Genomic DNA, 24,082 nt, shown 5'->3' on the forward strand with positions numbered 1-24,082 from the left:
CCCTCTCTAGCTATGGACCATCCTTTTATTGCCTTTACTTTCATTTATTTACTTTTCCTCCCTTTACCTAAAGCTACGTAGTGAAGTTGTTGTAAAAGTTACTCTCTAGTCAAGTAGGGAAGCTTGCATTATTTGTAGTGTATCCCTTGAGCTAAGTAGAGAAAACCTATTTGTGTTCTAGCTTTCTTCCCCTTTTTATTTTATTTATTTTATTTCAGCACTTTTACTTTCAGTTATTTACTTTTTATCTGCATGGTTTGAAGTATTTAAATTCCTAGATGTGTTGGTTAGTACGCATTTAGATGCACATGTTTTAGGGCGGTAGTTAGAAGTAGATCACCATAATTAATCGACACACTCTCGTATTACTAAAAGAATCCTAAAATAAAGTGGCTGCTCTCTTTGTGTTCGACCCGTTAGCTACACTGATCCGTACGCTTGCAGTTACTTTTAAAACCCAAACATTTGTAGATGCGATATATGTATTTTTTATATATCATTTGATACATATATAATGCATATATGGTACATGTCATATGATGCATGCACTCTTTTATATGAGATGCACATTTGAATGGCATATAATGTGTGACAAAAATGCATACATGGAGAAGTAGTTAGTCAAATTGGTCAAACCTGGGGTTAACATGGGCCGAGATTTCAAATTTTACCGTAGGGCCTATGGTGTAGGTCTAAAATGACCAAGAAATCCTTGGTGGGGGTGAGCAGATCAAGGAGCATGTTTGTCTAATCCACATGGGGAGCGATGCTGAGGATGATGAGTCCGATAATGTCATTAATAAGCTCCGAGCATACGAAATTGAGTCAAATCCCATGGAGATATTATTCAGTGACAATGAGGAATCTGATGAAGGACCCTGTGAGGAAGAGATCAATGAAGAGGAAGATGATGATGATAATGAGGCCTAGAATGATAGCGATAATTTTGAAGCCTAGAGTGCTGACAAAGAGGATGTGTCAGGATGTTTCATACTAGGGGACCCATCGGGATACTTGGTGTATGCTATAGGAGGTGAGGATCCAATGATTGACTAGATGGATGCCATCAATTCAGCACTCCCTATCCATATGGAGGAAGATTGATCAGAATCAGACTCAGATGATGACGAAGACCTCGACCAAGAAGAGGAGAAAGAGGAAGAAGATGTGAATTCTATAATGGCACTTGAACAATTAGCGGATGTAATCGTGCACTTGAGCATGATGGTGGGCCACTTGGCCTAAATTTAAAAAATTTACTGCATGGCCCATGGTGTAGGTCTAAATGACCAAAATACCCTTAGTGTTATGACTTATCTTGAATTAGCTTTAACTTAGCAAGCAGGGTTACATAGGTCTAGATAGAAGGAAACGGGTTTTGGAGTCGCCACCTAGGGTTATGGGTCTAGGACCTAGAGGTGGGCCCAGTTCCTAAGAAAAGGGCCTAGAATTTGGTCTGGTCTAGAGAAAAGGGTAGTGTCAGGTTATAGAGTTGGGAAGGTGTTAGGCACCCAATCTACCCGGTTCAACCAGTTTTCCTACTAGATGCTTGAGAACGAACATTTTCCACAATTATTCCTATACCGTATGCATGGCTAAGTTATCACACATATATACATTAACTAAATTTGATTCTTATGTACACTAAAACAATGTCAATAAAGAGTCTACATTATGCTAACTTGGGTTAGAGATTATAACTGAGCTTGACCCCTATTTCGAGTCAAGAGGGGTGGACCCCCGATTGGTGTGGGCATGAACTTTCTTGTGGATTCTCCCAGCTCAGGGGAAGATGGTTTTGACCTCCAACTTCCTTTCTTGAGAGATGATGACTGTGGTAATATTCGGGTAGAGTTTAGGCTAGGGAGGTTACTTTTGGATTTGAGTTTCGGAAGAGCTTCGGTTAGGGAAGGCTACTTCCGGATTTGGATTTCTATAGAACTTTAGCTAGGGAAGAGTACTTCCGGGCTAAGGCTGAGGTGGCACTCTGGCAGAGCTTCCACTAGGGATAGGCTATAGGAGGGCTTAGACTGAGGTGGCACTCTGGTAGAACTTCCGCTAGGGATAGGCTGAGGTGGCACTCTAACAGAGCTTTCACTGGTGATAGGCTATAGGAGGCTTAGGAGGCTTGGGTAGAATTTCGAAGGGGAGGGAGAGAAGGGTAGGGTGTCTCCAACAAGGGTACTAACCAAGTTTCTCAAGTGTGTAATTTCAAGTTGAGGGGGTATTTATAGGTTTCTTGGACCAATTAGGTGAAAGAGGGGATTTTTCAGTCAATGGGGTAAAAAAGGTGATTTTTTTTGCCAACGGGGTGTAGTGGTGTAGGGTACGCTAGCAGGGGTGCGAGATACACAAGCAGAGGGTGAAGGTTTTTTAGCCAAAAGTCCACACTTGGCACCGGGCCAAGGGTAGACTTGGCAGGGCCATGGGCAAGAGGCAGGGCCACAAGGTGGTGGTGTGGGACCGCGGGGCAGTGGAGCGAGGGGCTGCAGGTGAGGGGTTGTAGACACACAATTTTAGTCACCTTCCCTTGGCCATAATGAAATATGGATCTTGGACATGACTTTCGGCTTTCAACCAACAAAGATGCTGATGGAAATACTCCCGGGCCTGAAACCCTAGAAACTCTCATGATGAAGAGAAGGGGGTCCAATTTTGGCATTTTATATACGAAGAAATCCGGTCAAGATGACCATACAGATGGATAGTGCTTGGAAATATGATTCCGACGATATATGGTACGCTAAAATCAGACCATCGGATTGCCCACAATCTTCCCTAGAAAATCACATTTTTTCGCGCGCATGTCTTGCACATTGACCAACCAGTTAGCCAGCCTAGCCTGGCCTGCATCCCCCTACCGCATGTTGCGTGCCCCCACCGCACATCCTGCCTACCCCCACCGCACGGTATATGTGCCCCCACTGTATGCCCGCGCACACCTTGCCTGCACCGTGCGCATGTTGCCTGCACACCCATGACGTCACCCACACTATCTGCCTAAACTAACCATACCTTAGGCACTTTGGCCTGGTCCCGTGCATCGCCATCAGTGGCTGGGATTGATGTTTCTCTCTCCTCTCGCGTTTCCAAAAACTACCTTTTTTGGCTAAAATTTCTTTCTCCTCCTGCTTTTCCAAAAATCACCTTTTTTTGGCTAAAATTTCTCTCTCCTTCCATTTTTTTGAAAAATGACTTTTTTGGCTAAAATTTCTCTCTCCTCCTGCTTTTTCGAAAACCACCTTTTTTGGCTAAATTTTCTCTCTCCTCCCATTTTTTTAAAAATCCCCTTTTACCCATTGGACAAAAGTACTCCCCACCCATTTTCGCCTTCAACTCCCCCCTTTTACCCATTGGACAAAAATCCTATCCCCTTAATTTAGGCAAGAGCTCCCCTTTCGTTCACTAGATGAAAGGATCCCCCCTCTCCTATTTAGCGCAAAAAAACTATAAATACCCCCCTCCCTTAGAAAAAATAGACCAACACATCAGAATCCCCCTTCACTCTTTCGTAGTGAAATTTTCCTTCCCTCCCCCTCCTGATTTTTTTCTGATCTTCAGAGCGATCTTCGTCAAGATCCAAAAACTCATTTGGACCTTCGAAGTGTTCTTCGGGATCTTGAAGATCTTCAATGCAAATTCTTAGTTAGATCCAGTTTTTAGTCAAAAATAGTATGTTCTTGAGCCAAATCCCTTGAGTGTTCTTGAGTGTTCTTGAGCGCTCTTGAGCTTTCCTGAGATTGAAATCCCCCTTTTTGAGGTTCTTCAGGTCTACGAAGAGATCTTTGTTAAAATCTGAAACTCTGTCCGGATCTTCAGAGTGTTCTTCGGGACTTTGGAGTTCTTCAATCCATTTTTAGGTCAGCCTGTTTCTTTTCCGAAATTGTCGTTCCTAGCCGAACCCCTATCCGAGTGTCCCTAAAATCTTTCTAGAAATAGCCATTCCCAGTGGAAGCTCTGCCAAAGTGCCAGCTCAGCCTAGCCCTCCCTTAGCCTATCCCCAGCAGAAGCTTTGCTGGAGTGCCACCTCATCGTAATTTGAAAATAGCCTTCCCTAGCCGAAGCTCTGCCGGAGTTCCACCTCATCCCAAGCACAGAAATAGCCTTCCCTATCCGAAGCTCTGTTTGAATCCAAATCTGGAAATAACCTTCCCTGGCCAAAGATTTGTCCGAATCCCAATCCAAAAGTAACCGTTCCTAACCGGAGCCCTATCCACATACCATCACAATCAACGTCTCTCAAGAAAGGAAGTTGGAAGTCAAGACCATCTTCCCCTTAGCTAGGAGAATTCGAAAGATAGTCTAAGCCGATACTAATCAGGGGCCCACCACTCTTGACCAAACAAGGGTTAAGTTCAGGTATAATTTCTCAACCAACTTGTCATAATGTAAACTTTATATATACTTTGTTTTAGTGTATATAGTAGTTTGAATTCAATTAAAGTATATATGTGTGATAACTTAGCTATACATGTGGAATAGTAATAATTGTGGAAAATGTTCATTCTCAAACATCTAGTAAGAAGACCGGTTAAACCGGGCAGATTAGGTGTAATACCCTACTTCCTAAACCCGGTCTGATTACACGGTTGACCCAGTTTAACTATACAGAACCCAAACCGGAGAGAGTTAGAGCTTGTTCCTTATGGACTATGATGGCAAGGGTGACCTTAAACACCGGTTGGCCTGACAAGTCCGAGCCAGTGCCAGAAGATACGGGAATACCCAAGCCATGTACATGCACCTATCATAAGGCCATGTATGGATAAAGCAGGTATGTAGCCGTATATTGAGGTGTATACGTATATTACATCGTATGCCAAGGGTGGGGTTCGCGCCGAGGCCTGAACTCTGTCAAAATCCCAAGTTTTGTCCCTCAGGTGGGCGGACAGGTGGGCGGACAGGTGGGCGCACCCACCCACCTGAGTGACTCATCCATGTGAATTAGTAGTTAATTAAGAAGTATATATATAGCATTTATGATTTTCTTTTCTTTTTCATTTATGACACTCGTACGTTGGTGAGGATAGTAAAGAGGAGAGAGAAAGGAAAGGAAAGAAGAAGAGAGAAGAGAAGGATTTCGGCGGCGCTGAGGCTCGATCTCCCCATACCGGCGCCGGAAGAGTGATCTTCAACACTAGATCTACATTTAGAGGTAAGCAAAGTTGGGTTCCTTAAACATTCACCATACCCAAGTAAAAAAACCCTTGATTCGAGTAGGGTTTCTTGAGATCTTGTAAATCCCCTTTGAAATGATGAATCTAAGGTTTAATAGATGATTTATGTGTTGATCTTGAAGGATTTCAAGAGGTATTGTCAAGGTTGGAGAAGCATTGTGGATTTGAAGTGATTTTGGGGGTTTGAAGGTGTTCTTGAGCAAAGAAGGTAATATGGCTTCCCATTCCTTAAATCTAACCTAGATCTAGGTTAGAACCATCCTATAAGACATTGAAAGTGTGAAGAATGGATTTGGAAAAGCCCCATTTGAATCCCCAAAGAATGGAGGAAGTTGGGAAGAAACAACAGTTTTTTCGCCAAGACCGGTGGGCCATCTGGCCCGCCTGTGGGCACCCGCCTGAGAGGGCAGGGCCCTCGGGCACAATCGGCGGGCCAGACCGGTGGGCTAACCGGCGGGCCACCCTACCCGCCGGTCTTAGCAGGCCCCCTGGCCCAACCGGTGGGTCAGACCGATGGGCCAACCGATGGGCCAACCTGCCCGCCGATCCAGACCGGTGGGCCAGACATGTGGGCTGTCTGACCCACCTGAGAGGCCCCGAATGTGATTTTTCCTTCCGATTGGGTCCGAATCGGATGTGTGACCTTCTTTTAGGATTCTAAACATGATCGTGTCATTGGATCGTGTTAATTTTGATTTCAAAATGGTGAAATACTAACCCCGCTCACTCATGTTAGGTTCACCAAATCCTACGCTTCTCGCATCGGATCTCACCCGTACCGAACGGGAATCCTTGTACACTACAAGTAAGTGGGGAGAGGATGTTTGGCCTTGTTTCAAGGCATTGTTTGGCATTCATTTAATTGTATCTAGTCTAGTCATGCCATCATGAAATGCTATGTAGATTAGTCATCCTCACATTGTTATGCATGTGTGCTATGTTTACTTTCTAAATGCCAAGTGATAAGATGCTTATGTGATGAATGTTGACATCATTGTGCACAATGCATTAATAGACTAGATGCCGTAGTCGGCTTGGAAATGAGTGCATTGGTGACCCGTGGTATGGGACGCGATGGCACTATACAATCGTACTATTGTCATATAGGAGCATGCGGTTTAGGATTTTCACCATCCCGTGCTACGACCCTTCCCAACAGGGGTTAAGGTGTTGGGTTACCATTTGGGGGGAAGCAGTGGTCGCGGTTGTCAGGTCACTGTGGCGGTTAGACATAACGCCCGGCGGGTCATTAGGACAGTCGGCAACCCCGGTGGTATATTCAAGAGGCCCAATCGTACTGCTTTTAAATTGTTGGAGTCAGCACCGTTAATTTCAGTCATTTACTTTTCTATTGAGAGCCGGTGGTCGGCATTGTTTTTACTTTTCGAGTACTCACGGTGGGCCTTCTCCGACAACCCTATGGTTGTATCGCGGGATGGAGTTCGCGACTCGTACCCGGAGTATACGCGCACTGTGGCTGTAGTAGCACTATACCAAAGACTTAGTAATGTTGCTTAGGGGGATTGATTTAAAATGTATTGCATAGCATGTAGTGCATATGATTGTGATTGTTGTGTGGACTGTTGTGTGGTCCATCTTTCCACTTACTAAGCTAGTGAGCTCATCCCACATGTGCATCCCTTTTTAGATGATTTTGCAGGTCATACAGTCGAGTTCCCCGAAGAGGACTGGTGGGCCCCTGAGGAGTTAGAGCACGGCACGGACTACTCGTGCGAGAGTTGTGCTGCGGGACCGCAGTTCTGATGCCGAGCTGAGCTTCACTTTTGAGGCTGAGCTGAGCTCTACCATGTGATACCGAGCTTGGCTCAACCCTTGATGCCGAGCTGAGCTCTAGCCTTTGATACCGAGCCGAGCTGTGTACTTTGATTTTTGATGGTTTCCTTTATGTACTTAATATGTGAGTTGTACTTTTATTGTGTAAATATCATGCCTTCGGGCCCACATGTATATAACTATTGTATCACAATTCGGGTATCAAGTATTATGAGAATATTCACAGGTAAACCAAGTCTTCCGCTGATCTGATAACCTTTTATTAGTTGTGTGTATACTGTGGTGGAATACAGTATCAGATGGTCCTGGCAGGTTTGGGTTAACCTGTGTTAACCCGGTCACTGGCCCGGTTCAGTGTGAACGGGGTGTGACAGTATATGTATCCAATTCAATCATCTGCTTCAGCTTCTTCTATCTGATTTTCTTTTCTCACCATTAGATGGCCTTTCAAGGGAATGGAAGCATGAGAAGAGCGAAGGGCATGACGATTACGGCCTTCTCACCAGCCAGAATGCAAAGAGATATGCCATAGCAAGACAGTTAGCCAAGCCTGTAAAGATAAAAGAAGCATCAGTTGTAGTGCTTCAATTCGAAACACATCAGAGAGGGTTGGAGTGTGGAGGTTCCTACATAAAGTTTCTTGGTCCTCAGAAACCTGGGTGGACTCCAAATGAATTTGACAGTGAATCTCCTTATTCAATCATGTTTGGTCCTAATAAGTGTGGTGACAAGAGCATAGTACATTTCATATTGAAGCACAAAAACCCTACTATTGGTAAGTTCATTGAGCACCATCTGAGGGAAACCTCAACAGCTACTTCAGACAACCTTACTCATATGTACACAGCAGTTCTCAAACTTGAAGAGAATGAACTTCTAATTCTAATTGATGGGGAATTAATGCACAAAACAAACTTCACTTCCGACTATGACTTTGAGCCGCCCATTATCCCACCAGTTACAATTCAAGATCCTGATGACAATAAGCTAGAGAAATGGGATGACAGAGCTAAGATCCAAAATATAATCATATAAATGTTGTTAAGCCGGACGATTGGGATGAAGATGCCCCAGCTGAAATAGAGGATGAAGATGCTGCCAAGCCAGAGGGGTGGTTGGATGATGAGGGTCAGGAGATTGATGATCCTACTGCTCGCAACCAGAGGAATGGGATAGTGAAGAGGATGGGGAGTGGGTGGCTACAAAGATTAGGACCCTGAAATGTGAAACTGCTCCAGGTTATGGTGAATGGACAAGGCCAAAGAAACCAAATCCTGCTTACAGAGGGAAGTGGTCTCCTCCCATGATTTATAACTCGAACTACATGGGCCCCTGGGAACCTAGGAACATACCAAATCCCAAGTACTTTGAGGCCAAGGGTCACAATTTTGAACCTGTTACAGCGATTGGTATAGAGATTTGGACAATGCAAGAAGGACTATTGTTCGATAACATATTAATTACAAATGATGAGAATTGGGCTAAAGAATATTTGGAGAAGACATGGAGACCCAAGTTTGAGGCTGAGATGAGGGAGGTACAGGGGGAGGGCAGGGCATATGAATTAAAGGTAGCTTTTCCTTTTGGTTTTATAACATGATCCTTTACTGTTTAACTTGAATTAGTCCATCAATATACACCCCCTTTTTTTGCAGAAAACAATTGGAATTCTTCTTTCTCTAGTGCTAGTGTTTATTGTTGGTGTGCGATGTCTTGTATTCTGTTAGAGTTTAATCTAGGGAGTACTGGTGTAACACCTCGACAGGCAAGATGGCAGAACCCGAAATCTATGTGCATTGTTTGTTCTTGATTTTTCATTATCTTCTACATCATTTTAGGATTGTGTTTCTATAAATTGGTATCAGAACTCCAAGTTTTCGCTTTCTAGGGTTTACTATCACGATGACAGGGAAGGGATCGAATGTCAAGTATGATATCGAGCGATTCAATGAGAAGAACAATTTCATTCTCTGGCATCAAAGGATGAAGGATTTTCTGATACAACAGGGTTTGACGAAAATATTGTTGAAAAAGTCGAAGAAACCTATAAAAATTACTGACGAAGATTAGGAGGAGATGGAGGAAAAGACAGTAAATGCTGTTCGATTGAATCTTTCTGAAGATGCCCTACAATATGTTATGGGTATCAAATCTGCACCACAATTATGGGCGAAACTTGAAAGCATCTACATGACGAAATCCTTAACGAACAAGTTGTTCGTGAAAAAGTAATTGTATTATCTACAAATAGAGGAAGGTATGGATCTATTGGAGCATCTTAACATGTTCAATCAAATCGTAAGTAAACTTGCAAACCTAGAGGTTAAGATCGAGGATGAAGATAAGGCGTTACTGTTGCTGTCATCGCTCCCAGAATCATATGATCACCTGGTAACGACTCTTTTGTACGGGAAGGAGACCCTTGAGATGGATGAAGTTGCGACTGTCCCCATATCCAATGATACAAGGAAGAAGGCCAGTAGTACGAAATCTCAAGGGGAAGGTCTTTTTGGAGGTGAAAAGGAGCAGGAAAGAGGGAGATCAAATCAGAAGGGATCTGGGAAGAGTCGATTGAAATCAAAAGGGGCAAAGACAAAGGTCTCTTGTTACTATTGCAAGAAGGAAGATCATCTGAAGAGAGAGTGCTTGAAGAGGAAGGCAGACTTGAAGAAGAAAGGTGTAGATAAGGCATCTGAGGAAGCTAGCGTGACTGACAGTTCAGATGGAGATGATAAAGATGTACTCTCTATATCATCAGGTAAGAATCAATCTTCTGATTCTTGGATTTTAGATTCTGGATGTTCATATCACATATGTCTACATAAGAATTTGTTTGATACATATCAACCATATAATGGTGAGTCTGTCCTAATGGGGAATGATGCTGTATGCAAGACCATTGAGATAGGCACTATCAAAATCAAGATGTTTGATGGGATGGTAAGAACTTTAGCAGATGTGAGACATGTACCAGAATTAAGGAAAAACTTAGTATCTTTGGAGGCACTTGACTCAACTGGATGCAAGTACATAGCAGAAGGTGGAGTTCTCAAAGTTATTAAGGGTGTTATGGTTGTCATGAAGGGACAACTAATAAGAAACCTATGTAGACTCATAGAGAGCACTGTTACAGGTGGAGTATCTGTGACTACAGATGCAAGATTTGATACAGATGATACATATATGTGGCATATGCAGTTAGGAGAAAGAGGATTGATGGAGCTTCATAAAAGAAAACTATTGAAGAGAGTGAAAATTTGTAAACTGAACTTCTGCAAGTATTGTGTGTTAGGGAAATAGTGCAAGGTTAGTTTCAAAACTGTAAAACATAAGAGTAAATGGATGTTTGATTATGTGCACAACGATATATGGGGTCCTTCAACAACAAAATCTAAAGGTGGAGCAGAATACTTCGTGACATTTGTTGATGATTACTCCAGGAAAGTCTGTATCTACTTCATAAAGCATAAAAGTGAGGTGTTCATTAAATTTAAGGAATGGAAGATTGAGGTAGAAAGGAAGACAAAAGAAAATTAAGTATTTGAGAACAGATAATGGAGGGGAGTACATGTACAGGCCGTTTCTAAAATTGTGTAAAGCTGAAGGGATTACACGTCACTTCACGGTTTTAAAAACACCACAGTAAAATGGTGTAACTGAAAGGATGAATAGAACACTTCTAGAAAGAGCTCAGAGTATGAGGCTGAATGCATAGTTGAGCAAGAGATTTTGGGCAAAAGCAGTGAATATGGTATATTTCCTCATTAACATGTCTCCATCAAAGACGATTGATTGTAAAATTTTTGAAGAGATATGGACAAGAAAATCGATAGATTATTCTATTAAAAAATATTTGGTTGTCCAGCCTATGCACATGTTGAGAGTGAGCAACGTTCCAAGTTAGACTCAAAGTCTAAATAATACATCTTTCTTGGTTTTAAGAAAGGCGTAAAGGGATTCAAGTTGTGGGATCCAAGTTCACAAAAAGTTGTGGTTAGCAGGGATGTTGTGTTTGATGAGTCTCATATGGTGAAGTCAAAATGCAATTTACAAACAGTTGGTGAAAATAAAGAAGGTTCTACTGTGCAGGTGGAGTTAGGTGAGTCAGAAACTACAAGAGAAAATGAGTCATCCAGTGACTTACCAGGACAACAAGAAGCAGTAGAAGTTCCCTATACTATAGCAAAGGGTAAAGAAAGATGTACTCAAAAAACACCTATGAGATACGGATTTGAGGACATGATTGCCTATGCCCTCACTGTAGGTACATGTGATCCATCTTCCTACCATGATGCTTTGAGTGATGCACAACATGATAAATGGATGACAGCTATGATGGAGGAAATGGAGTCTTTGTAGAGGAACAAGACTTTAAAAATTGTGAAAAAAACCCAAAGGAAAAAAAAATCATTGGATGTAAATGGGTCTTTCGTAAGAAATGCAGCATCTGAGAAGAAGTGTGAAAGGTATAAGGCCAGACTTGTAGCTAAGGGCTATGCATAGAAGGAGGGGATAGACTACAATGAAATATTCTCTCCAATGATGAAACACACTTCAATCAGGGTATTACTTACTTTGGTGGCCATATATAATTTGGAGCTTGAACAACTTGATGTGAAGACTGCATTTCTTCATCGTGACTTGGAGGAACATATTTACATGGAGCAGCCTGAAGGTCTCAAGGTGCAAGGAAAGAAAAATCATGTTTGTCTACTTAAGAGGTCGCTTTATGGTCTTAAACAATCTCCTAGACAGTGGTACAAGCGCTTTGATTCCCACATGGTGAACATTGGCTACACAAGAAGTGAGTATGATAGTTGTGTTTATTATAAAGTGTCAAATGATAATTCCATTATTTTGTTGATGCTTTATGTTGATGATATGCTTATTGCTGCAAAGAACAAACATGATATAGTCTATTTGAAGTCTTTGTTGAGTGCTGAATTTGAGATGAATGACCTTGGTGCTACTAAGAAGATCCTTGGCATGGAAATCCTTAGAGATAGAAATGCAGGTAAACTTTGGGTAACTCAGAAAAGGCATGTTGAAAATGTGCTGGAGCATTTCAATATGGAAAAGGCTAAGCCGGTTAGCACTCCGTTAGTTAGCCACTCAAGTTATCTGAAAGGGAATGCCCTACAACACAGTGGAGGTGGAGCAGATGTCTCAGGTCCCTTATGCTAGCGTAGTTGGGAGTCTCATGTATGCTATGGTTTGTAGTAGGCCGGATTTGTCTCATGCAGTCAATGTTGTTAGCAGATACATGAGTAATCCAAGGAAAGAGCATTGGATTGCAATTAAGTGGATCTTCAGATATTTGAGTAAGACTAAAGATATAAGTGTTATGTTCAATGGCAAGGGAAGTTCCATAGAATTGGCAAGTTATGTTGATTCCGACTATGCTAGTGATTTAGACAAAATGAAGTCTACTACAGGGTATGTATTTACATTGGCTGGTGGACCTATATCATGGAGGACGATGCTCCAGTCTACAATTGCATTGTCCACTACAGAGGCAGAGTACATGGCGGCAGTTGAGGCTACCAAGGAAGGAGTCTGGTTGGCTGGACTGGTTCGTGAGTTGGGGTTGGAGCAATGAGGTATAGTATTACATTGTGACAGTCAGAGTGCCATACATCTTGCAAAGAATCAGGTGTTTTATGCAAGGACAATGCATATTGATGTGAGATTTCATAAGATTAGGGAGCTTGTGTCAGAGGGCAGTATGCACTTAAGAAAAATTCATACAGATCTCAATCCTGCAGATATGTTTCCCAAGCCAGTTACTATAGAGAAGTTCGAGTCTTGTTTGGACTTGATTAATATTACTCACTGTTGAAGATGAGGGACGCACCAAATAGGTGCGGGTTTGTACCTCTTATGAGGTACGGGGATGAAGACGTCTACAGGTCATCTTTACAGGAGGCTCGACAAAATTTAAGCCAAGGTGGAGATTGTTGGTGTCCGTCAGAGTTTAATCTAGGGAGTACTAGTGCAGCACCTCGACAGGCCATTGATAGTGAAGCAGGATCTCATCTCACCGGGGACGTAGGCAATCTTGTCGAACCTCGTAAATCTGTATGCATTTGTTCTTGTTTTTTCATTATCTTCTGCATCGTTTTAGGGTTGTGTTTCTACAGTTTGTATCCATGAATCAGAGGAATCTTCTTGGACAGAAAAGAGCAACTATGAGTTGAAAAACTAAAATACTGCCTTGAAAAGGAAAACTAAACTTGGTGTTGGTTGTATGTATAAACATAGGAAAAATTCTCATGGTTAAATCTTTTTTCTTCCAGGATGAAATCATAAGAGAAAAGGGTGTCAAGGATGACAAAAATGAAAAGAACAATTAGTAAGAGTACAACATCATTAAGCAGAATTGCTACAAGAAAAGCAATAAGAAAATGTATGAAGGGATGGATATTTTTGCAGCTTGAACAGGGCTCCAGTTCTGTGTAAGTATTACTTGTCAAGTTTATAGATAGTGCTTGAAAGTGCAGACTCCTCCATCCTATCTTGTAATTGAAACAAAAATATAATTTTGGATCTTATGTGCCCATTCAAAAAAAACTATATTTTTTTTGGGGCAACCATGGATATGCATGAAATCAGAGCAGTTGGAAGAACTTAGATGGTAACAATTGAGATGCAAGTGAAGTAGGACGAGAGTTGATGAGGGAAGCCCAAGGAGTCTTCATGAAGTAATGGGTATAAGAGAGATGATTCTTAGCGACGAAAGGAGTCTGCTTGTGCTCCCAACGGAGAGATTGACAGGGATGAGCTCAAACTCTAAGCCTTTCTCGTGCAGACATGTTAGCACACGCGCGGTGCAGGTTGACATGGGAAGGTGGATGGATTGACTGAACAAAAATCTCTAAAAGACCTCAACTTTCTCTGCAAGTTGCTTTGCTTTGCTTTGAACGTGAAGGGTTTATATACAGGGTAAAGCGCCAAATGCGGATCCTTTCCCTTGATTTCTTAATTTTTACTTGCAGATCACTAACTGTCTTTACTAGTAACTTGGTCAAGAAAGACTCAGATTTCTCTGAGGTTCAGTATCAGTATTATAAAATGGGTATTTCACGTGGTGGATCGGGGAAATCGAGAAGTCAAAGAACATCAAATATTGTTATGAGATTTCAACGGTTGAACGTTCTGTAGTGTGATTTTGTCGTCAAGGGTTGAGTACATGTCCCTGACGTGGTCTTCTCAGCTATTGCGTCGGGACCAATGTCATAGAACTCAGAACCAGAATTGAACATGGGATCTGCGTCCATTGACTCGGATTAATTTCGGAATTGGAATGGGAAGGTAAAGATTTTCCAAAATCTATAACTTTATAGAGTTTTTCGTTCGGTATATTTGGGATATTTGTTAGAAGATGTGAATTTTAATTGATTTTTGCTGTTTTAATGGCAAAAAGTAGAAACAATGGCAGAAAAAATGAAGCTTAAACATGATTATGGACGATTTCAAAACAGAATTGCAGGAAACGAAATGGGTCTCTACTGATTTGATCGTTTCGATTCTGATTCTCCACCTGGCTTACAATGCACTGGCATTCATATCATCTGCAACTGTGCAATTGTAAAACGCACCGATTCTCTCTCTCTCTCTCTCTCTAGTCCACAATACTCTGCAGAAGCCAGAAGAGTTTCTTTCAAATCTTCACAGCTCATTCACAATTTCTTATACTGGCTGTGCAATCCACATCTTCTACAGAGAGAGTTGTCTAATGGAAGACAATCCCATTGGCTCTGTTCTGAATTTTATACTACTCATAATCTAGATTCTACACTATGTAATATGCAATTATTGAATCTTGGATTTTCTGTGTTGTTACTGATGTACGCATACATGACTTTCTGTGTATCCTGTGAGCTTGGGTCCTGTGAACTTTCCTTGAACTGAAAGCTTTCAGTTTGACTGGTCTTTCTTCTAAGCTTTTAGCCATTTTTATAATACATTGGATGGTGGTCTAGAAAAAGAGGCATATGGGAGACGATCAGTAGAGTAGAAACCCAGATAAATTAATGGCTAAAAGGTAGCAGCGCTTAAGCGCTCTGAAGTTGTAAAAGCTACATTTTGATCTCAATCGTTGGTCAATAACGTTAAATCTCATCCGTTGAGCATAAAAAATATTCAACTTGTTACCGACTCTTCCAAGCATCATCATCTTCGTTTTTTGGAAGCGGTGACTGTAACCCCGACGACTAAAATTGCAGAAGAGAGAGGAAAAAGGAAGGAGGGACAAACTTTCCTGATGAGGATGACGACCTGAGAAAATGATTTGCAAAAATCACCATGAATTCATAAAATCGAACAAAGAACTTCCCTCACTGATTCACACCATCTTGATTTGTCTTAGTGGAGACTTACTGGAGAAAGCTGAGTCAGAGAAGATCAAAGGAAGAAGACCCATCTTCATTCCTTACTTTTCCCAGAGCTCTCTGCTTCTTCTTCCCCTTCCTCACCCATTCAAACAAAGCAGAGTCAAGTTTTGACCCAGATAGATTTGGTGAGAAGACTTGGTCTGTGAAGAAGACGTGCTTTTAATGGGTGAGATACTCACAAAGAAGGAAGATCAAAGGACGAGAGACGCACAAACTGCGTGATCCGAAGATGAAAAATTAAGAGCATATCAAATTGCCCCAAAAAAATAATTGGGGAAAAGTTAAACGTGGTGAATAATAGTAAGAGATTGGGACTTGGAAGGCGTTGAACTACTTCAGCTAGGCAGAGAGACAAGCTTCAAAGGTGTGAGAGCTCGCAGTGACTTTAGTGAGTGGCACCTGTCGCAGAAATCTGAACGAGTTGCGAAAAGGGGCGAGAGTCTCCAGTAAGTCTCCGAGAACTCTGGTGTGAGAGAGAGAGAGGAGAGAAGGGGGCGGATATGGAGAGGTGGGGGTGCAGCGGGATCACAGTGGAGGGGAGAGGGCTGGGGTGAATATTGGGTTCGGGTGGGAGCGAGCGAGGGAGAAGGAGATACAGGGGCGGCGAAGAACGAGGGGAGAAGGGAGCTTGTGAGCCTTCACCGTGACGGTGAGTAGTCGGTTGATGCATTGAAACAATGGATGGATAAGATTTATCTAAAAGTAGATCAACGGATGATATTTAGTGTAGTGTTCGTACCTTTCAAGGGCTTAAGCGCTGCTACCGCTCCCCCTAAATTAATGACTATAACCAGATGGATCATCTGGGTAACAGTTCATATAAGGTGCTATCTATTATTTATGGTTTCCAATGAAATAATTGTTTAATTTTCTACTGATATTTTTGCTTGTTTTTTAACCCAAAAGTAACAGTACTGTTTTTCTTTTCTCTATTAATAGCTGAGATTTTCATATAGGCTGAAGCTGGAGCTGGATTAGGGGCATTGGAACTCAGCTGGATAAGGAAGATTATCTCTCCCTCTCTAACCCCAAAATGGAGAAAATAAAGGATTTTTCAAAAAATAAAATAAAAATAAAAAGTGAAAAAAATAAAAAGAAAATGAAGGATTGAAATGAGTATTGATATCTGTGGTTCAGAGTATCAATATAATATCGATATGGATCAATTGTATTAGTTAAAAAAAAAAAAAATTATGTTCCATACTTGCCCATGCCTCCTTAATTATTATTATTATTATTATTATTTTGGTAAAACCTCCTTAAATATTTGGAGGGGAAAACATGGAGGATAATATAGTGAAGTGAGACTAGTGCAATAATAGTGAAGGTGACCTAAATCAGGTGCCCTATTCCCTTCCCTTGTATTTTTACTCAGTCCATTTTTAGGTAAGCTTCATTTTTTAAATTTTATTTCTATCAAAGTTGTAACATGATAGAGCCTTTTGTAGTCTACTCACATCTGCTTAGACTAATTGTTGGGCTAGAAAAATTTGTTATTTCTTGTCAATGCATAAGGGGAGAGGGATTTTCTGAGCTTAAGACCTACCTACATCATGGTACTGTGTATTTTATTTATTTTTTTTTAGAGAGAAAAAATAATAAACAATAATCTAGACATTAAAAAAAAAAAATGTGTACCCGATACACAATACATCCGCATGTGCGAAGTCTGGAGGACAAGAACTACGCAGCCTTAACTGTTTCGACAACTTGACCACCAAGTAACAACACTTGTAACTTAGCGTTGTATCAAGCACGCCCCTTAAACAGTAACCTAGACATGTCTATGGAAATTTTTATTAAAAAATAAATTCAATCCTTATTCAATATTTCTTTTTTTTTTTCAAATCAACTTTATTTATTTACATCACAAATCATTCTATTCTGATGGATATAGCATGTGAGGTGGGTCCCTATATAATAAGGGAAAAAATTCATCTTAATATGCGACTTATGTGGCTATCACCAATAAGAAAAATGAAAGGAAAAATGGAAAGTGAAAATATACATAAATATATTACACACAAAGAAGCTAACAATTGCCATTAATCATGTATCATTGAATTGATCCCCAAATATCAACAAGTAACCATTAACTAAAGGCAATAACTAATTATAGATAATCAACCAAATGGAAAAATACAATGAAATCAGCTAGTCTGATCCAAATTTTCTGCTGGTCTTCTCTCTTCTTTTGGTTGGAGATCAACCGAAAGGACCTATTGAAGGGCCAGGGTTTGAAGCCTCCTTTAAGCATTTTTTCAAGCTCCTCGAATGGCAATCCTTTGGTTTCCGGAACAAAGGAATAGATGAAGAACAATGCAATGAAAGCGAAGCAACCAAACAGCAGAAAAGTTTTGGCCGAGCCAAGGGCTTCAGTCAAAGTTAAGAATGTCTGGCTCACAATGAGGTTTGAAATCCAATTAGCCATTGCAGCAATTCCACCACAAAGGCCTCTATATCTCAAAGGGTATATCTCTGAGTTTATGATCCATGGAACAGTTCCCATCCCTGGGGAATAAGCAATGATGTAAAATGCTAACCCGAACAATGCAACAATGCCAAAATTGCTTGGGCAACCTCTAGTAAACCATTCACGATGCTCCCCATGACATGCACCTTTTGTAATCGTATTCGAAGCTAGACATGCACCTGGTCTAACCTGAATATAATATAACAAATGTCATGAGTAGTTTGAAAACCATTATCACAAGCACGTATAAATTAGTTCAAAATTTGTTAATGAAAACCAAATTTTTGGACACGAGAAAAGGAAAAAAAACTTACATTGCTAACTCCATTAGCACAAAACCCACATTCCGAAGAAGCCTTCAAACATTTCATGCAGTTCCAAGACGATGCATCCTTGGAAGTCAAGTAACTTGAACATGTAGCATTCTTGCCAAAATGGGTGGTGGACTCTAATTTATTGATAGCAGGAGCATGGATTGAAGCTTGATCAAAAACCACGAACAACATCACAAGGGCAGCCACCATTCCAATTGTACTAACAATAAGCAACCTCCTCCTCCCAAATCTATCAACAAGGAATATCAACAAAATGGTACCAATAGCATTGAGACCTGATGTAATGAGAGAGAGTGCTAATGCAGTATTGTTCGAAGCAAAGCCGGCCAACTGAACTATGGTTGGACTATAATACATAACTGTATTGATACCCACAAATTGCTGAGCCACTTGACAACCAACACCAGCGATAAGTCCCCTGCGGACTATCACATTACTCCATGCACCTCTTACTTTACTGAAAATGTTACCACCGCCAATGGAAGATTCCTCTGCTATTTCAGATTCAATTGATATCCGCAAAGCTTCTACTTCTATGTCTACTTCTTCAGGGTTATATATTTTCCTTAAAATTTTGACAGCTTCATCTTTTTTATTCTGTATAGAAGAAGAAATAAAAAAAATATAATATTAGTAATACAAGGGAAAACTGAAGTTTTCACATATTGTTAGTATTTTAACATCATTACTAAATAAAATCATTGTTCCATTGGCATGGGGAATGTGGATATATGATTCATGAAAATTGATGGATCTCATATACCTCCCACTGGTAAAAGAGTGTACAAAAGTTTCACAAAAATTCGAAACTATACATACAGGGGAGTCTTTTCCAAAGGGGGAGGAGAGAGGGTGACACAGGCTAGGCACCATGGCAGCATGCCCAGCATTTTCTTAGATAATAGTTGTTACAAACAAAGTCATATTTAGTGAAATTCAACCATATTGTAAAACAAACTAGAGAAATTAAAGATATACAATAAAGCTAAGCATTTGGTACTAACCTTTCTATAGAGCCACCGAGGGGATTCTGGAAGTAGTATCATCAATACGAATTGAACTAAAGCTGGAATTGCTGCAATTCCAAGCATCCAACGCCAGGTTCCTGGTACCTATATATATAACAAAATTCCTCCAAAGAATGGTTATCCAAGTACGAGAAGGTATTATCACCAACTTTTATCTATCTATCTAATCTATCTAACTGATAAAAAGGATGAAAGTAAATTGATATGGTGGTTTTTGGGTAGCATATATATACCTTTGTGAAGGCAAGATTGAGAATGTATGACAAAAATTGCCCTCCTGTTAGTAGCAACCCATTTGTGCTAACAAGGGCTCCTCTAATTCTAGCAGGAGAAATTTCTGAAATATATAGAGGTGTAGTCATGGAAGCAATTCCAACTCCCAATCCCACAAATATCCTCCCCACAATTATCACCCATGGAGCCCAAGCAGACGCCATGATTATTGCACCAAGCATGAAGAAGACATCAGCTATTAAGATCGAATATTTCCGTCCAAGCTTGTCATTTGTCAGTCCACCAAGTGCAGCACCTCCTATAGCTCCTGCGATAGCCATGCTTACAATGGTTTCCTGACAGCAGCACGTACATGAGATATAATGATTAGATGCTAAAGGGTGCACCTTGTTGTCACCAAGATGGTGAAGCGAGAAGTTATAACCTTCTATTGCCCCTCGTCTTATTACCAAAATTTATTCAAGTTAGAGGTAAAATAGTTTTTCAAAATAATTTGAATGTTCAATTTCAAAAGTCGTCAAAGTAGTGTGTTATAGTAAAAGGGAAAAAATAAGGTTAATTCTTTTTTCACAATTTGGTTACAAGAAGATTAGAATTTCCCAATAATAAGTGGGGTATGTATGCATATGAGAGAGAGAGAGAGAGAGAGAGAGAGAGAGAGAGAGTTTTACTTGCAATACTGTATTTCTATCAACAGATCGAAAATCATCTCGAATAAAAAGAAGAGCACCAGATATGACTCCTACATCGCAACCAAAATAAAATAAAATTAGAGCTTGATCAAAGTACTGTTGTCCATAAAGAACAAGGATTCGTAAAATCAAGTGAAACCACAAATGGAGAGCGAAAAAGATGAGCCTTGGGTGCTAGACCCAAAAATAAAAATAAAAATCAAGCAAATTTTGAACTATAAATAATTTTGTAATAGAATAAAGGTAGATCCTCTACTGACTTTGAAAACCAAGCAAGTTAAACTGAACACTGATTTGCATAGTCTATGGGTAACCACCCTGTGTTGAGGACCATTGATAGAGGGTAGAGAGGCATAAGTTCAAAATTTCCTTTCTCTTTGGTAGAAGGGATTGCCTCATTTAAAGGAAAAAAAGATTAAGAAGAAATCTACATCTATTATATCAAAGTATGGTTCAAGCTAAAGTTTAACAAGCACTTAATGGAGAAGAATTTTAAAGGTTAATCAACTCTATTTCCCTTCTTTGCTATATAAAGAGTATAGACAAAGAGGAAGTAAAACTTCTAACCAATAAGTTATGACCAGAGATTTAGACTCAGAGAGAAAGAGAGAACAAAAGGTTTATGATGAATTTAATACCAGTGTCATAGCCAAAGAGGAATCCTCCAATGCCTGCAGATAGGGCGAGACGCGTGATGTAAGGTTGCTTCCATGTTGTCAAACAACATTCCCTGAATTCTGTTTTATCTGGTTTATGAACACCACCCTCCATTGCAATGCAATTTTTTAAAGAGAGCTGAGACAATCCAACTTGAATAATTTTTTTATTTTTTTATTTTTTTATTTTTTTTATTTTTTTATTTTTTTATTTTTTTATTTTTTAACAAAGGAGGAGAGATCCAATCTGCATAGGTAGATAGTAAAGAGAGTTATTAGAATAAGGTCACAGAATGCCTTTTTATAGAAAAAACAGAGCCAAAACAAAACTAATGATCCTGATCTTCTCTGATTCATTATTCATCTTAAAAGATAATGAAAGTGGTAAAGCTCAGGTGATTGCCCAACTGAGATCATTAATGGGACCAATTCATGTCAAGAAACCCTAGAATTGGTGAGTTTTCACTGTAAATAAAGTTAAAGAAAAAAAAAAGACATGCATGAATCACTTAATCAAAATGTTACAAGATTACACAGAGAGTGTTTTAAGTGTTTCTACATACCTTCTTCAATTGCAGAGTATAAGGGCTCGTTCTGCTAACACGCTTCCCAAATTTCAGAGAGAGAGAAAGAGGGAGATGGAGAGTATTTAGGGGTAAAACAAGAGAGAGTATTGAAAGGTATAGAGACTAGACAGTGAACTCAAAGGAAGAAACTTTATAGAACTGGAGAGTCCTGCTTGTAAGCGATTCAAGGAAGGATTCTAGTTTAAGAACCAGTCTGGATAACTACCTCCACCATTTGTCCAACCCATTGACACGGAAGATTCTATCCATCAATTTTCTCTCTCTTCTTTGTTTCCCCACTTTTTCTCCTCTCTCTCTCTCCCTCTTTTTTAGGAAACTGAACTGTTTTGGACCTGAAAATAAGTTTCTGATTTGCATTTATCGTCTGTGGCTGCGAGCTGGGTACCATTAAGGAATGGCTGTAAATGGGTTATTGATGAGGCAGGGGAAGATTAACGCTGTGGCTTAGTAGACATTTGGAATGAACAGTAGAAGAAATAGTAATTAATAAAGGGTTGGAAGCCAATGGCTCAGACCCTTCATGCAATTAAGCTTTGGTCCTCACTACAGCAATAATCATCATAAAAGAAAGAAACCCATCTTTCTTTTTTCAATTGAATCATCATTAATGATTCAACTTTCTCAAATATGCGATATCAGATATGTGGGTCAGGAAGATCAAATCCTTCTCAATATATCACAATCTTCTCCGGCAAAAACTGCTAATTTTAGTTCCACCCAGGCACCCACTATATATAAAAGATTCATAGCCATTAATAATAGGTGGATCAACATATTCATACACGACTATTCCAGGTTTCTTGCCATTTTCACTTCCTGATTCCTAAACTTTCTCTTCTTTTTCTTCACATTTCTCTTCCTTTTCTGCCTCCAGTAGGAGACCTGCCCAACCACCCCAACGTTAAAGAAGAAGGGTAAAGTTGAGTGCAATAAAAGAAAAAAAATAAGGGTCATAATGATAAAAAAGAATCACTCTGTTACTGCGATTTGAGTTGCAGAAAATGGAGATTTCAGTTTACTATTCTGGAATTCCAAAAAGAGTGGGATTAGTTCCCAATAAATGAGAGAGAGAGAGAGAGAGAGAGAGAGAGAGAGAGGGGACACCTAGTTGGAGAGTAAGATCTGGGTAATTAAAATTAAGAAACTGATATTGAAAGAGAAATTGGAGAAGCCACAACGTGGCAAATATAAATATAAATGAAGAAATTTATTGCACATTTGGATTAATGGGATTAGGGAATAAAATTAAAAAGTTGTAAGTCTTTTGTGAGATTACAGCCTTCTAGGTATTTAAAATTTTGAAGTAAAGTCTTTGAAAAGTCTTCGACCAAATTTTTTTTTTTTTTGTAACAACTGACCCACCCTTTGGTGGACTAAGAAATCCAAGCTCATTTAAGACCCCACAAGCCACATGGACTAAGCTAGTCCAGGGTTTTTGCAAAAGACATCCTGTCCTTAGTTGGATATTTATGCACCTCCTTTTGTTGGTTTCTATGTTTATGCAATGACTAAGCAACCAGGTAGCAATCCTAATGCTTGATCAAATTTTGAAGCATGAAAACTTATAAAGTTTAAAACTCATCCAAAGGGCAGCTGGGAAAAACCAACTCCATCAAAATGTTGGTCCATTCACATAGTTCATTTGCCTTGGAAAAAAATATGGATCACACACGTGACTTCCTAAATCACAAGGGAGAATAAGTATCCTTGCTTATAGGGTGATTTTTGGCATTCTAATCATTGAATAGACATGTCAAGGTTTGTACTGGTCATATATCAAGTTTCAACTTCAAATTCAATTAGTCATCCTCCCATTTAAAGGCATATACCCAAGTATGTCCACGCGCCTTGTATTTTATAACTCGACCATGGTTTTAAGTATCGGTGCGTATCGTGCCGTATCTGCCGATATGTATCCGTATCGGTAGGCATCGGCACGATACATACCGATACGTACCGATACGCACCATACCACGATACTACCGATACTCTGAAAATTCAAAATTGAATGAAATGTACGTTTCGGTATTATGTAGTATCGGTATGTACACCGATACGGTCATAAAATGGCCAAAATGGGTAATTTTTTAGAAAAACACAATTTTTTTAGGTGTTTTTGTTCCAAAATTGCTGCCAACCATTTTTCTCTCTAACTAAAGTGGAAATCAAGGTTGGGAACAAGGATTTTACATTTATGGGACAATTACAAACCTTGGATTCTTAGTGCGATACTCTCAATTTACTGTTTATGCATAATACATGTTATATATAACTTTTTTTAACTATTTTTTTATGCAAAAGTGTATAAAAAAGTGTTTTCTATCCATTTATATGCGTATCTTTAGTGTATCTTAGCGTATCTCCGATACGATACGATACCCTCCGATACGTATCTTAATTTTGGCCGACCGATACCGATACTTTAATCCTTGCTTGTAAGTATTTATTTTAGGTTACTCACATCTATGTGGGATAATTATTTTCACATGGGATCCCGACACTTTGCTCTTCACCTGTCTATGAATCTTGTTGAAGCTATCTAATTGAGAGATGAAAAGGAGTACTTTCAGCATTGGTAATTAGGCTCATTCTCAAAGTGGGACACCAGATAGCACCATCATGGTTGATAATTCTCAGCCCGGGCCAATTAATAAATGAACTATCATCTGGTTCGGCGGCACAGCCCAATAGGATGTATCCAGATCTAGTGGAC

The 24,082-nt window shown here is 39.9% G+C and overlaps 1 protein-coding gene, 1 long non-coding RNA gene and 1 pseudogene across 2 annotated transcripts; 1 reads left to right on the plus strand and 2 right to left on the minus strand.

Annotated features, from left to right (window-relative positions):
- The first annotated feature begins 756 nt into the window (after positions 1 to 756).
- On the plus strand, positions 757 to 9,683 carry LOC122059834 (annotated as a pseudogene).
- Positions 9,684 to 14,980: 5,297 nt separating this feature from the next.
- On the minus strand, positions 14,981 to 16,090 carry LOC122058701. The gene is made up of 2 exons (XR_006133880.1): positions 15,351 to 16,090; positions 14,981 to 15,248 (listed from the first exon to the last, which is right to left on the minus strand). It is a non-coding gene; the product is annotated as an uncharacterized LOC122058701 (long non-coding RNA).
- Positions 16,091 to 17,356: 1,266 nt separating this feature from the next.
- LOC122058700 (inositol transporter 4-like) lies at positions 17,357 to 22,089 on the minus strand. The gene is made up of 7 exons (XM_042621362.1): positions 21,346 to 22,089; positions 20,765 to 21,029; positions 20,106 to 20,176; positions 19,434 to 19,769; positions 19,177 to 19,284; positions 18,152 to 18,769; positions 17,357 to 18,026 (listed from the first exon to the last, which is right to left on the minus strand). Exons 2-7 carry the CDS (start codon positions 20,895 to 20,897, stop codon positions 17,478 to 17,480), a joined length of 1,815 nt encoding a protein of 604 aa, XP_042477296.1. The 5' UTR covers positions 20,898 to 21,029; positions 21,346 to 22,089; the 3' UTR covers positions 17,357 to 17,477.
- Between the last annotated feature and the right edge of the window lie 1,993 nt (positions 22,090 to 24,082).

Source organism: Macadamia integrifolia, chromosome 13, assembly GCF_013358625.1.
Source record: "Macadamia integrifolia cultivar HAES 741 chromosome 13, SCU_Mint_v3, whole genome shotgun sequence".
NCBI lineage: Eukaryota > Viridiplantae > Streptophyta > Magnoliopsida > Proteales > Proteaceae > Macadamia > Macadamia integrifolia.